This window comes from Medicago sativa, chromosome 2 (assembly GCF_051527215.1).
Source record: "Medicago sativa cultivar Bolivia chromosome 2, Bolivia_mono, whole genome shotgun sequence".
Classification (NCBI taxonomy): Eukaryota; Viridiplantae; Streptophyta; class Magnoliopsida; order Fabales; family Fabaceae; genus Medicago; species Medicago sativa.
Window position 1 is genome coordinate 45,988,288 of NC_140750.1, and position 13,820 is coordinate 46,002,107.

A 13,820-nucleotide genomic window follows, 5' to 3' on the forward strand; every position below is an offset into this window, starting at 1 on the left:
CGATTCCTTCAGATTCAGCAAAATCAACACCGGAGCAGAAGTCAACCTTTTCTTCAACTCTTGGAAACTCTTCTCACACTTAGCATCCCAAACATAAGCTTGTCCTTTCCGAGTCAACTGCGTCAATGGCAACGCCAACTTAGAGAATCCCTCAATGAACCTCCGATAATAACCTGCCAATCCAAGAAAGCTCCTCACTTCCAAAACAGACTTAGGTGATTCCCATTGCAACACTGCATCAACCTTGGATGGATCCACGGCAATACCACCTTTAGAAATCACATGACCAAGGAAACTCACTTCCCGCAACCAAAACTCACACTTGGACAACTTAGCAAACAACTTCTTCTCCTTCAAAACTCCCAACACAATCCTCAATTGCTCTGCATGCTCTTCTTCAGACTTCGAATACACCAAAATATCATCGATAAACACCACCACAAAACGATCCAGAAAAGGATGAAATATTCTATACATATATTCCATGAAAACACCTGGCGCATTAGACACTCCAAATGGCATCACAGAATACTCATAGTGTTCATACCTCGTTCTGAACGCAGTTTTGGATATATCTTCCGCCTTTACTCGAATATGATGATATCCTGATCTTAAATCAATCTTACTGAACACTTCTGCACCAACCAACTGATCCATCAAATCATCAATCCTCGGAAGCGAATACCGATTCTTAATTGTCACCTTGTTCAACTGCCGATAATCCACACATAACCTCATGCTTCCATCTTTCTTCTTAACCAACAACACTGGAGCTCCCCACGGCGAAACACTTGGCCTGATAAACTGTTTCTCTAGCAACTCTTCCAACTGCTTCTTCAACTCACCCAACTCTAATGCAGACATCCGATACGGCGCAATCGAAATAGGACTCGTTCCAGGTACCAAATCAATTGCAAACTCAACTTCCCTCTCCGACGGTAACTCGGTAATGTCGTCCGGAAAAACTTCTGGAAACTCTTGCACTACCGGCAAATCACCAACACCTTTCTCACTACTTTCCTTCAAGGAAGCAAACATCATGAACACACAAGCTTCTCCATCCAAGGACTTCTTCACTTGCTCCGCGGTCAAGAACTTCCCCCCTTCCTCAGCTACCGGCTTAGAAAACGTTACACTCTTGGTCAAACAATTAATGTTAACACCAAAAGCCAACATCCAATCCATACCGAAAATCACGTCCATATGCTTCAACGGAAGACACACAAGATCCAACTCAAAATCAACATTGCCTAAACTAACAGGGCACTTAGCACACACTAAAGAAGTAGTCACTGAACCACTAGCCGGGGTGTCGATAACCGTCCCTCGAGACAATGGAGTCACAACCAAACCCAAACGCTCAACACAACTAACCAAAATAAAAGAATAAGTAGCACCAGTATCAATAATTGCAATCAAAGGAGTACTATTGATAAAACACATACCTCGGATGAGATTATCCGGATGCTCTACCTCTTCCGCATTCAATGCAAACACCTTGCCCGCATCCTTCTTCGGTTTGGTACACCTAGTACTGATATGCCCCTTCTCACCACAATTGTAGCAAGTGATCTCCTTCTTGCACTCAACAGCCTTGTGACCTGCTTCTCTACACTTGTAGCACTTCTCACTGCCCTTGCAATCATTAGCAAAATGGCCCAATGTGCCACACTTGTAGCACCTCACCTCAGCAACATTCGCCTTAGAGCATCCACCAGATTCTCTCTTCTTGCCTTTGTCCTTGTTGTACGGCTTCCCAAATCCATGACTCTTTCCTTTCTTCTCATTCTGAGTCTTGTAGTGATTAACCTTAGCTCTTCCAGCATCATCAAACATGCGACACTTATGCACCAAAGTATCAAAATCACGGATCTCCTGAATACACATGTACTGATAGATGTCGGGCCTCTAACCGCTCTCGAACTTCACACACTTGGAAACCATAGCATCCTTCGCATTGATGTACGGACAAAACCTCGAAAGCTCCTCAAACTTCGCCGCATACTCAGCCACTGAACGGTTCTCTTGCTTCAAGTTCATGAATTCCACTTCCTTCTTAGTCCTCAAATCCTCAGGAAAGTACTTCCTCAAAAACTCAGTCTTGAACCTAGCCCAAGTCACAGCTCCACCAACCTCAAGCCTTCCTTTAGCATTGGTCCACCAATACTCAGCTTCCTCAGCAAGCATGTGAGTAGCCAACCTGACCTTCTGGACCTCACTAGTCACCATAACACGAAAGATCCTCTCCATGTCTTGTACCCACTTCTGAGCTCCATCCGGGTCATACCTACCCTTGAACGTCAGCGGACTGTTTCGCAAGAAACGATCCAACCTCCGTTCCTCCGCCTCTCCAGGATCACGATGACCAACTGCCTCCTGCCCATTAACCTGAGTCAACACCTGAGCCATCAAAGTCAAAGCCTGAGCAATCGCTCCGTCATCTCTACCACCGGCCATCTCACTTCTACACAAAACCAACCAACAGATAAGAACAATAGCACAATAACACAAGAACAAGTACCGAAGGTAACTCATTACCAATCACATACTAACAGGGTAAATCAACAAACACTAGTCTATTAGTCCAGACAAGACTGACCACGGCTCTGATACCAACTTGTAACACCCTATTTCTAATAAGCGGTAAAACGCGCGATTATATGTACATATTCTAGAAATAGATGATACGTCTTCGGATCAAACCACAAAACATACATGCATAAAGATCATGTTACACAACATAGCAGCGGAACATACATATAATTCATAAAACATCTCTGGATCTCAACAAAATATAATTGTATTCTCCAATTCTCAAATAACAAATAACGTCTCAACTCCAAATACATAGTCCAAAAATAAAACTAACATGCAAGAACTATCCTAGATCAGAGCCCTAATCTAGACACTTGCATAAACAGAGGAACTCCACTCCTCGGCATCATCAAGCAAGCAACTACGCATCCTGCACTCCATCTACCCGTCCATACAGAAAGGTAGGTGGTAAACCACTGAGGGTTAGCATTACATCATCATAATCCACGAAAAACATTTATCATGAACATTGAAAATGAAAGAATATATTCAAGAATAACAATCCATACGTATATTCACAAGTATCCACAACACATGCATATTATTCTTTACCATCATTCCAAGTTCATCTCAACAAGTGTATCATACACATATCTCAAATTCACCTTGTCAATCAACAATTAACCCTCAATAATTCAATCCACAAATTACAGTTAGCAATCAATCATAAAACACATTGCAATGCAATTCAATCCACCAACAGTTTATGCAATGATTCTAGACTCATCTAGATGCATGTGGTACCAAATCACCTCCAGGTCGTCACCTTCGATGCAACAAAAACATCGTACTCACCTCAATTGGATATAAAATCCGCCGCCATCAGTCTTGGATATAAAATCAACCACCATCAGTCATGAATGCATGAACATATGACTCAACTACAAATGCATATGTTCACACAAACAATAATCACCTCCCCATCACCAATACTTGTATATATGCAATCATCAACAATTCACCACCAATTTAACATATATACAATCACCAACAACATCAAAAATCACACAACATGAAGTTGTAACATAATTACACCACCAATCATCTTCACATAACATATAACAATTCTCCGTAAAGGATTCACAATCAATTGGTTCTCAAAAGTCATCTTTAGTCAAGTTCGTCTCTCAAAATCACAACATTAAATTAATTGAACATTTAAGTCAAAACCAAGTAAACAAGCTCAATTGCCTATGCCTTGTATTCTCACAACCCAAATGTGTGTGCAGTAGAGGTTACATAAGCATTTCATCGGCCAAACGCGACGAATTAATGAAAATCACAAAGTTTGTCTCAATCATCATTTTTCAAAGAATTTCCCAATTTCTCAGTAAAACAAGTAGGTTCACTACATTACAGTTTAACCACCTTAGTTGCACTCTTAAAATCAAGTTTTCAAAGATTAAAAACATTCCACAAGAATTGGGTCGACTTAGAACTAGTTATGCGGGATTTTTCGACAAAACGTTTCAAGAGTATTTTCCCCATAACTTGCAAACCAAAAATCGTATTCAAGTCAAACCAACGCCCTTAGAAAGATAAAAATATTATCTACAATTTTCATGTTTGTACCATAAACCAGTTCACGGCTGAAACGAGTGAAAAAGATGCGAGAGTGCAAAACAGGAACCCTGTCCTGCTACAACTCGCCATTGCGAGTAGAGCTACTCGCCACTGCGAGTTAGCAGTCACTCGCTGTTGCGAGTAAGCTTGCTCGCATCTGCGAGTTATGATAGTTCAGTCTCGGGAAAAAGAGCCATTTTCACCCCAAAACCCCAATTTTGACTACCCAATGCCCAAATTTGATCCCAAGGTTCATCTAAACATTTCTAAACATGAAAAGACATTCAATTCCATATAAAATTTATCCTAAAACATTGTCTAAACAAAATTCATCATTTGACCCATTTTCCATCAAACATTCAAAAACAACACAAAGTCATAGCAAACGCCACAATTATGATTACCCAATGTTTTAATCATCAACAACAACATCTCTCAACCACAACAGCAACTAATCATCATGAACTTATCAACAATTCGTCACAACAACACATCATATCATCATTTTTGAACAAAAATGCAAAGCTCACATATAACCACAACTTAAGCATGTAATTTCATCATCAACAACTCAATTAACATTTAATTTACATGCCCAAACATTGCATCAAAACATGTACACGAATTTACAATCAATTAGGCTCAATTCAACAATTTCACAAAATGGGTAAAATAAAAAAAATGTGAATTATGGTTGAAATCTAACCCTCTTACCTCTAACACCAAGATCCTCTAACCCAAGCTTCAATTTAGCTCCTAGATGATGAATCCCCTCTTTGCCTTCTAACCCTTGTTGTTGTTCTTCTCTCTAGCCTCTATCTCTTCTCTTCTCAAATGAAATGAAATGTGAAATGTTTGTAAAACCTAATTTCACCAACAACTAGAGTTTATATATATGCTCTACTCAATTGGGCTTACCTCTCAAACCTTAATGGGCCTAACCCATTTCTATTCTAACACCCAAAATGTCACTACTCACTTAATGGTAAATTATATCACTAATGGTCACTTAACGGTAATTAAAATAATTACTACATCTTTTTGTAACTTGGTAAAATAATATTCTTACTAAGCACTAAAAATAACCTCCAACAAAATTACAAAAATTACCACTGCTCTCAAAATGACCAAAATGCCCCTAAGTCCAAAATGACTAAAATACCCCTCCAATACCGAATCCTACGAATCCCAACCAAAATACACACAAAAGCGAGTAATCACATATAAACACATATAACACACATAAATAAATAATAAAATAAAACTAACGAAAATCGGGCTGTTACAGTTTTCACCTTATAAGGAACACCTCATTTGTTGAAACCGAATTTTGGCCGGTTATCAACCCATCGCCCTTTACGTTTGGCCTGTGGTCAAAATCCCTCGACAGATTTTGCAGCTTCCTTATCGAAAAATGCGCTGCACCTTGGACAGCGCATGGCATGTGTGTTGGAAATTTTGCATCTGTTGAGAAAATCAATCAAATCTTCTTCAACCTTAGGATATGCCACCTTCATTTTTTCAGCAAATTGATCCTCAGTAACCATTGCGTTATCAGATTGATGGTCCTCAACAACCATCTATACGTCAGCATGTAGATTTTCTTTCAACGCAGGCGCCAAGGGAGGGGGTTCAATGTCGAACTCCTATGAGATGTCTACCATGTTTATGGCAACTACATCGGCGTACATTGAATCAACTTTCTTCAAGGGATCTGCATCTACTTGTGCTGGCTGTTTGGTTTTGTCTCCAAATTTTAGCCTTCCTTCATCGAGAGCTTTTTGCACATAGTCCCTAAAACGAGTACAACAAGACAAGTTATGGCCTAAGAACCCATGGAATTTACAAAATCCTCGTTTCTTCCTTTGTTCTAAAGGAGGCAGTTTCATGTTTTTTGGCACTAAAATTATGCCATCAGCAACTAAGAGATCAAAAATCTCCTCACATTTAGAAACATCAAAAGTGTATGTTTTAGGATGGTATTTGTCATTTTTAGGTTCTTAAGTATTTTTCCCGTTCGATGGCCTTAACAATTTGCATGTATAAGGCGGCCCATCTTTTAATTCTGCCAGATTAATTTCATTGTCTTCAACAGTATCTGACCCCCAATCGAACTCAGGGTCACTGTCTCCTGTATCTACATAGGCAACTTTCTCCCTCTTAGGGAATTTGCTCGTCCGGGCTTTCTCAGCCTTAAGTCTTTCGACTTGTCGGACTCTGTCTGCTAATTGTGCCATATCCCTAAGATATTGAGTGTCCAATTTCTTTCAAACGGAATAGTCAAGCCACCAGCGGCCATTTCGACCAATTCATGTTCTGGCACTGAAGTGAAGCACTAGCCTTAAGAAGACGAAATCTGTTTAGATAATCGTCGATTGACTCATGCATTTTTCGTCGAACGCTGGCCAGTTCCTTCAAACTAATTTTAGATTGGCCCATGTAGAATTGCTCATGATAAGCTTTTTCTAATTGATTCCTACTAAAAATGGAATGTGGAGGCAATGTCGTAAACCAAGTGAAAGCATTTTTTGTCAAAGAACTTGGAAAATATTTTAATTTCAAATTCTCATTGTTCGCCATTTCACCGGCCTCCATAAGGTATCGAGCAATGTGTTCGATTGTCGATTCATTGGTTTCCCCAGCGAATTTAGTAAATTTGGGGACTTTCCAATTCCTTGGTAATTCGGTTTCTAAAACGTATTTAGACAAAGCTGACATGAAATTTGGCCAATGTAAACCCGTATTGAAACCATTTTGGGCTAACAAAGCCTCGACAACATTAGCTATGTTGTTGTGGCCCTCGTAATTATTTCGACGGGCTTGCATGACCACTTGGTCTGCATCTTGGTGCCTATTTACCACTATTGGCATCCTTTCCGGCTCTTCTGGAGCCTGTTGTTGTACCCTAGGTGGTTGAGTTTGAGTTTCAGGCACTTGGTTATTCTGACTGACTGCAGGATTTTCTACCGACCCAACATTTGGATTTCGAGTCACCGGCCTATCCCGTGCGGCAGGAGCGCCAAAGAAATCGGCTATTCGCTCCATCTGGGCAGACAACGCTTGGTAACTGTTGTTAGTTTCTCGAATTAAAGGATTAATTACTGCACCCATCTGTTGTGTCACCAGATTGGCCATTTCATGATTAGCCTCATCCATCTGTTGCCTTAAGGCCATCATGGACGCGTCGGTTAAAGATTGTTGGGGCGTTGCAAACGGAACGCTCACCCCAGGAGTAAACACTTGGGGGCATTGACACGTTTAAACTCTCTGAGAACGCAGATGGATTCGTATGTAGGCCTTGCATCAAAGATGATGGCATGCCATATGGCATATTTCGACGGCCTGTGCCAAGATTAAAAAACCCTTGACTCGATGTGTTTGGGATGGAATGGCCTGCGTAAATGCTGGAATGGCCTGCGTAATCTGGCTAGAGACAATTGATCCCATCGGAGCGGTCTGAGTCGTTAGTGCGGCCGCTGTGACCGCCGGAATGGCCTGAGTTGTTTGCGTGGCCATCGTCGATCCAACCGGTTCTATCACGGTAGTCATGGTACTACTTGGGATCGATTGCGTACCACTTGATGATACGGGGGGTTGGTTGATGTTCCTGACGAACTAGCGGCGTTCAATGCCGCTATGCTCAGAATGGAAGAAGGACTCGTCATTTCAGCAAGTTGTTTTTTATTCCTTAATAGCATGCACAACACAAACCAACAATATTAATAGAACAAATTTCACGAAAAAATTTAACACAAAAGCACAAAAAGGTCCCACTGGGCGTGCCGATTTGTTTACACCGATTTTTGGTAAATAATCGCTGGTTTAAAAATAGTTACTTGCAAGATCAATCAGTAAATCTTAAGATCATATTTGTGCTTTGTTATTTCCAAGAAAATGTAATGATCTTAAAGGATTGAATGAACAGAAGAAAAGAAAACAATCGAATTCAACCCAGTTGAATCCAATCGAGATTTGTTAAATAAAAACGAAATGAATTGCTTAAAAGAAAACAAGTGAAATGTAAAGACATTTAAGAAAAAGAATTTAAATTGCATTGATTGAATGTAACTTGGTGCACAAATTCATACATTGCAACTTGTGACTCGTTTCTCGCTTCCATACGGATAATTTGAGTGTAAGTTTTGTATGATTGAATTGTGACCACTTTTCCTTGGGAAAAACTACTATTTATACAAATAGAAATAACTACCTAAATTCGAATTCAAACCTATAACCATAGTGTTGGATATTTGTATGTTGACTTCACTTTTGCCTAAAACAAATATTCACTTCAGATGTGGAACACAATGTTCCAACATCCAGACCTGGTCTGTACGTTCTGTGCTTTGCCTATGTTTACGCACGCACTTGCTTGATTGAAGGAATCCACACCAGCTTGAGTTGGTCTGAACCGTGTGCAATTATGAGGAGATCAGAACATATGTGATTTCTTAAGGAAGTGTTAAAACGACTTAGGAAAGTTTTTAAGGAGATGATAATGTGACTTTTAATGAGACTACTTTCTAGGAGTTTCCTTATTCGGCCATGTTGATTGAGCATTAAGTCACTGATCTGATCTGAAGCATGATTGAAGGGATGACACGCCTTGCTTCAGTATATAAAGGAGGCTGCAAGACCTGAAGAATTATTCAAGACAATGTTTTACAAAATAGAGTTTTGTTTAGGTTTTGAGTCTTATATCTTGTGAGCCTTTCGTGTATCATCTTGATGCATGTTTAGGACTGTACTTTGAGTTGTAATATTGTGCACTACTCCGAAGCTTTTAAACAAGGAGTTAGGTGGATTGTGAACTGCATCTAAGCTTTTAAGCAAGGTTGCATGTTGTTATTTTTGAGGGTAACCTCATTTGATTTGAGTCTGTAATTGGGAATGACAGGGGTTTGTGATCAGTTTTAAGGGAGTGAGATGAGATCTCAGATCTAGGAGTTCCTAGGTTGAAGTCTAGTTGGGGTAGGTCCTAGGTCATAAGTGCAAACGTGGTTTGCTGAGAGCTTTTGAATATGGACTGCACTAGTGGATTTCCTTCCTGGCTTGGTAGCCCCCAGATGTAGGTGATGTTGCACCGAACTGGGTTAACAATTTCTCTGTGCCTCTTTTCTTTCCTGTCTATTACTTTGTTTTATTATGTTTATGTTTGTTAGCTTAATGTTCTAAACATCTTATACAACATCCGTTTATTGTGTTTTGTGTTGGAACATCATTTAGAACATCTTAAGCCTAACGTGCCAGAATTTCAATTGGCATCAGAGCAGGAACCCTGCCTGTTATTGGGTGAGATTCAGAGGAGATCTATTCTGGCAATATGGAGAAAGAAGGAGGTTTAGTTAACAGACCACTGTTACTAGATGGAACAAATTATGACGACTGGAAGTCACGTATGAGTGCCTATCTCAAGTCTATTGACAGCAAGACTTGGAAGGTTGTGATGAAAGGTTGGGAACATCTAGTTGTTCTTGACAAAGATAGCAACAAAACCGCGGTTTTGAAGCCAGAAGATGAGTGGACACTGCCAGAAGATGAACTATCTCTTGCAAACTCCAAGGCCCTAAATGCTCTTTTCAATGGAGTGGACAAAAATATGTTCAGACTCATCAAAAAGTGTGATGTTGCCAAAGATGCTTGGGACATCCTGAAGACAGCTCATGAAGGTACCACCAAGGTGAAGAGCTCAAGGATTCAACTCCTAACGACCAAGTTTGAAAGTCTGAGAATGCAGGAGGATGAAACTATACAGGATTACTACATGAATGTCCTTGACATTGCTAATTCATTTGATTCACTTGGAGAAAAACTGTCAGATGAAAAATTGGTAAGAAAAATTCTTAGATCTCTGCCAAAGAGATTTGACATGAAGGTCACAGCCATTGAGGAAGCCCAAGACATATCCAACATGCAGGTGCAAGAGCTCATAGGTTCTCTTCAAAATTTTGAGCTTGTTGTGGATAACAGATCTGAGAAGAAGGGAAAAGGCATTGCCTTTACAGCAAACACGTCTGATGATGAAGGAACAAATGGAGATGTTGAAAGTGATGCTGCTAAACGTGTCAGTGCTATGACTGGGAGAGTGGAATCTGGGTCTGAAAATGAGGATTTTGACTATGAGAAGGTAATTGTGTCTTATGGTTATCAAGGCATTCATGATGAAAGCACTTCTAGGCATGTGATGGAGCAGGAAGAAATCATTGATCATCTTCAGGAAGAAAGGATTGGTCATATGGCTAAAATCTCTGATCTAAACAAAGAGGTAATGTTACTTAATTATCAACTTGATAATGTCCTTAAACAAGTTAGAATGATGACCACTGGAACTGATGTTCTTGATAGGATGTTAGAAGGTCAAGTGATAGGTAAACCAAATGGCATAAGTTTTACACATGAACACCTGAAACAGGAACAACAAAACAGCAGCTATATTCAGGCTTTAGAACATTATCATAAGGCCAAGAAAGGAAAACCAGTAAAGAAAATTAAGTTTGTAGCTTCAATTAGAACAGATAATGTCACTGGTAGAGGTCCAACGTTGGAACATTCTGTACAACATCCTAAAACTGACTCAGTGAAAGAGAATTCCTCTTGGAAGTGTCATTTTTGCCACAAACAGGGTCATAAAACACCTTTTTGTTTTGATCTGTATGGTGTACCTAGACAACATCAACCCAGTTCAACCTTGAGAGGGGTCAAGAAGGAGTGGAAACCTAAATGCTTAGGTCTAATAGCCCATACCTCCTTAAGAGCATCCTCCAGTGAAGACTGGTACTTTGATGGTGGGTGTTCTCGTCACATGACAGGGATGGACAATTTTCTAGGAAATGTCAGACCGTATGCCAAAAGTTATGTCACATTTGGGGATGATGGTAAAGGTAAGATTGTGGGGATTGGAGATTTAGTTAGTGAAGGATCACCTAGACTGAACATAGTTTTGTTGGTCAAAGGACTGGCAGCCAACCTGATAAGTATTAGTCAACTATGTGATAAGGGGCTAAGTGTAAATTTTAGTAAAACTGAGTGCCAGATCCTAGATGAGAAGGGTAAGGTGAGTATGAAGGGTGTTAGGTCTAAGGACAACTACTACTTGTGGATCTCTCAAGAACAGGCTCTCATATCCTCATGCATGCTGAGCAAAGCTGAAGAGGTAAAACTGTGGCATAAAAAACTAGGCCACTTGAATATGCAAGGAATAAAGAAAGCTATCTCCCTAGAAGCAATCAGAGGTATACCAAAACTGGAAATCACTGATAGAAGTATTTGTGGTGAATGTCAAGTTGGTAAACAGACTCGGATGTCCCATCCTAGGTTGGAACATCAAGGAACCACAAAAACACTTGAACTTCTTCATATTGATTTAATGGGACCCATGCAAGTAGCTAACATTGGTAGAAAGAAGTATGTTCTGGTGGTAGTTGATGATTTTTCATGATTTACTTGGGTGAACTTTATCAGAGAGAAATCTGACACCTTTGAATCACTTAAGGAACTTTGCATCCAACTACAAAGAGAGAAAAATAGAGATATTGTCAGGATAAGAAGTGATCATGGAACAGAATTTGAAAACTCCAGATTTCATGAATTTTGTGCAGATGAAGGAATCAGGCATGAGTTCTCATCTCCCATAACACCTCAACAGAATAGAGTGGTGGAAAGGAAGAATAGGACTCAACAAGGATCAGCCAGAGTCATGTTACATGCTAAACACCTACCACTTTATTTCTGGGCAGAAGCTATGAATACAGCTTGTCATGTTCATAACAGAGTCACTCTGAGAACAGGTACTACAACTACCTTATATGAGCTATGGAAGGAAAGAAAGCCGACTGTAAAATATTTCCATGTATTTGGTAGCAAGTGTTACATTCTAGCAGATAGAGATTACAGAAGAAAAATGGATCCAAAGAGTGATGAAGGAGTTTTTCTGGGTTAGTCTGTAACACCCTACTTCTAATAAGCGGTAAAACGCGCGGATATACGAACATATTCTAGAAATAGATGCTACGTCACCATATTAAAACATACATACATGCATAAAGATCATGTTATATCACATAGCAGCGGAACACATACATAATCCAATGAATAACATCTCCAAATCTCATGATAAATACATGATCTCAAATCTCAACATAATACTGTCTCAACACCAAAGCTACATAATCAAATAGAAATCCAACGTGCAAGAATTATCCTAGATCAGAGCCCTAATCTAGACACTTGCATATAAAAAGAGGAACTCCGCTCCTCGGCAACATCAACACAAGTCTAAGCATCCTGCACTCCATCTACCCGTCCATACGGAAAGGTAGGTGGTAAACCACTGAGGGTTAGCATTACATCATCATAATCCATATAAGATTAAACAAGAACATTGGAAATGAAAGATATATTCAAGAACGAAGGACAACAAATCATACATGTATTCACAATTATTCACAACACCTATATCATTCAATATCATCATTTCAAGTTCGTATCAACAAGTGTATCATACACGTATCACATATACATAACCATCCCTCCTAGAACACTAGCATCACAGGATTATTATCCCCCATCACTTACATTTCAAGCTATCACATTATTAACATGGCATAGCAAGTATATCCAATCTCTAAACAAATCATCAACATAGGTTCATCAATAATCACTCAATGAAGGATTACTCACCTTATTCTTCACTTAGCATACTTAATTCAAAAGTACAATTCATCATTTCAAAGTCATAAGCAAGTAGTCATCATCATTAAGGAAATCACCACATCATATGCATATACATATACAACTCTCGCTTCATCATTATTATCAAATTAATTATCATCGAATAGATTCACCAAGTGTATAAGCACAAACAAATAAGACATGCAATTAGAGCATAATTCAATTATTCAAAACCATCAACAAAATCCACAAATGTACATATACACCAATCCACACAATCACAACATTCACCAAATTTCACCAATCCACAAATTCACCAAGTCATATATTCAATTATGACACGACTCATCAACTAATCAAATGCATATAATGCTCTAGACTCTTCTAGATGCATGTGGTACCAAATCACCTCAAGGTCGTCACCTTCGATGCAACAAAAACATCGTAATCACCTCAATTGGATATAAAATCCGCCACCATCAGTCATGAATGCATGAACATATGACTCAACTCAATGCATATGTTCACACAAACAATAATCACCTCACCATCACCATCATTTTGCATACATGCATCCACCAACAATGTCAACATCAAATTAGCATGTATGAATTCACCACCAACAATCAAAATTTAACATGTTCAACAAACAACATAACATAAACATGTTCATCACCATTCAATTAGTATATATAGTTGCCACATTTCCACATAATTCCTTACAATCCAAATTAAGGAACAATTATAACATATGATCACAAACATCATATTCATCACTCAACAACCATTCATACCTCATCTCATAATCATATTAATCTATTCATAAAGTGTTCATAAGCAATTGGCTCTCAAAACTCATTTTCTACCAAGTTCGTCTCCAAAAATCACAACATTGAAAATAATTGGGCATTTAAGCCAAAACCAAGTAAACGAGCTCAATTGCCTATGCCATGTATTCTCACAAGTCACATACAAGTGCAGTAGAGGTTACA

The 13,820-nt window shown here is 39.2% G+C and overlaps 1 protein-coding gene across 1 annotated transcript; it reads right to left on the reverse strand.

Moving 5' to 3' along the window:
* Positions 1-6,438: 6,438 nt before the first annotated feature.
* LOC146946893 (uncharacterized) lies at positions 6,439-7,332 on the reverse strand. Its single transcript, XM_085748328.1, has one exon. It carries the CDS (start codon positions 7,330-7,332, stop codon positions 6,439-6,441), a length of 894 nt encoding a protein of 297 aa, XP_085604454.1.
* Between the last annotated feature and the right edge of the window lie 6,488 nt (positions 7,333-13,820).

What these genes read in the sequence shown, in the direction of transcription:
- LOC146946893 (XM_085748328.1), bottom strand. Translation starts at nt 7,332, where the DNA reads ATGGCCTTAAGGCAACAGATGGATGAGGCTAATCATGAAATGGCCAAT.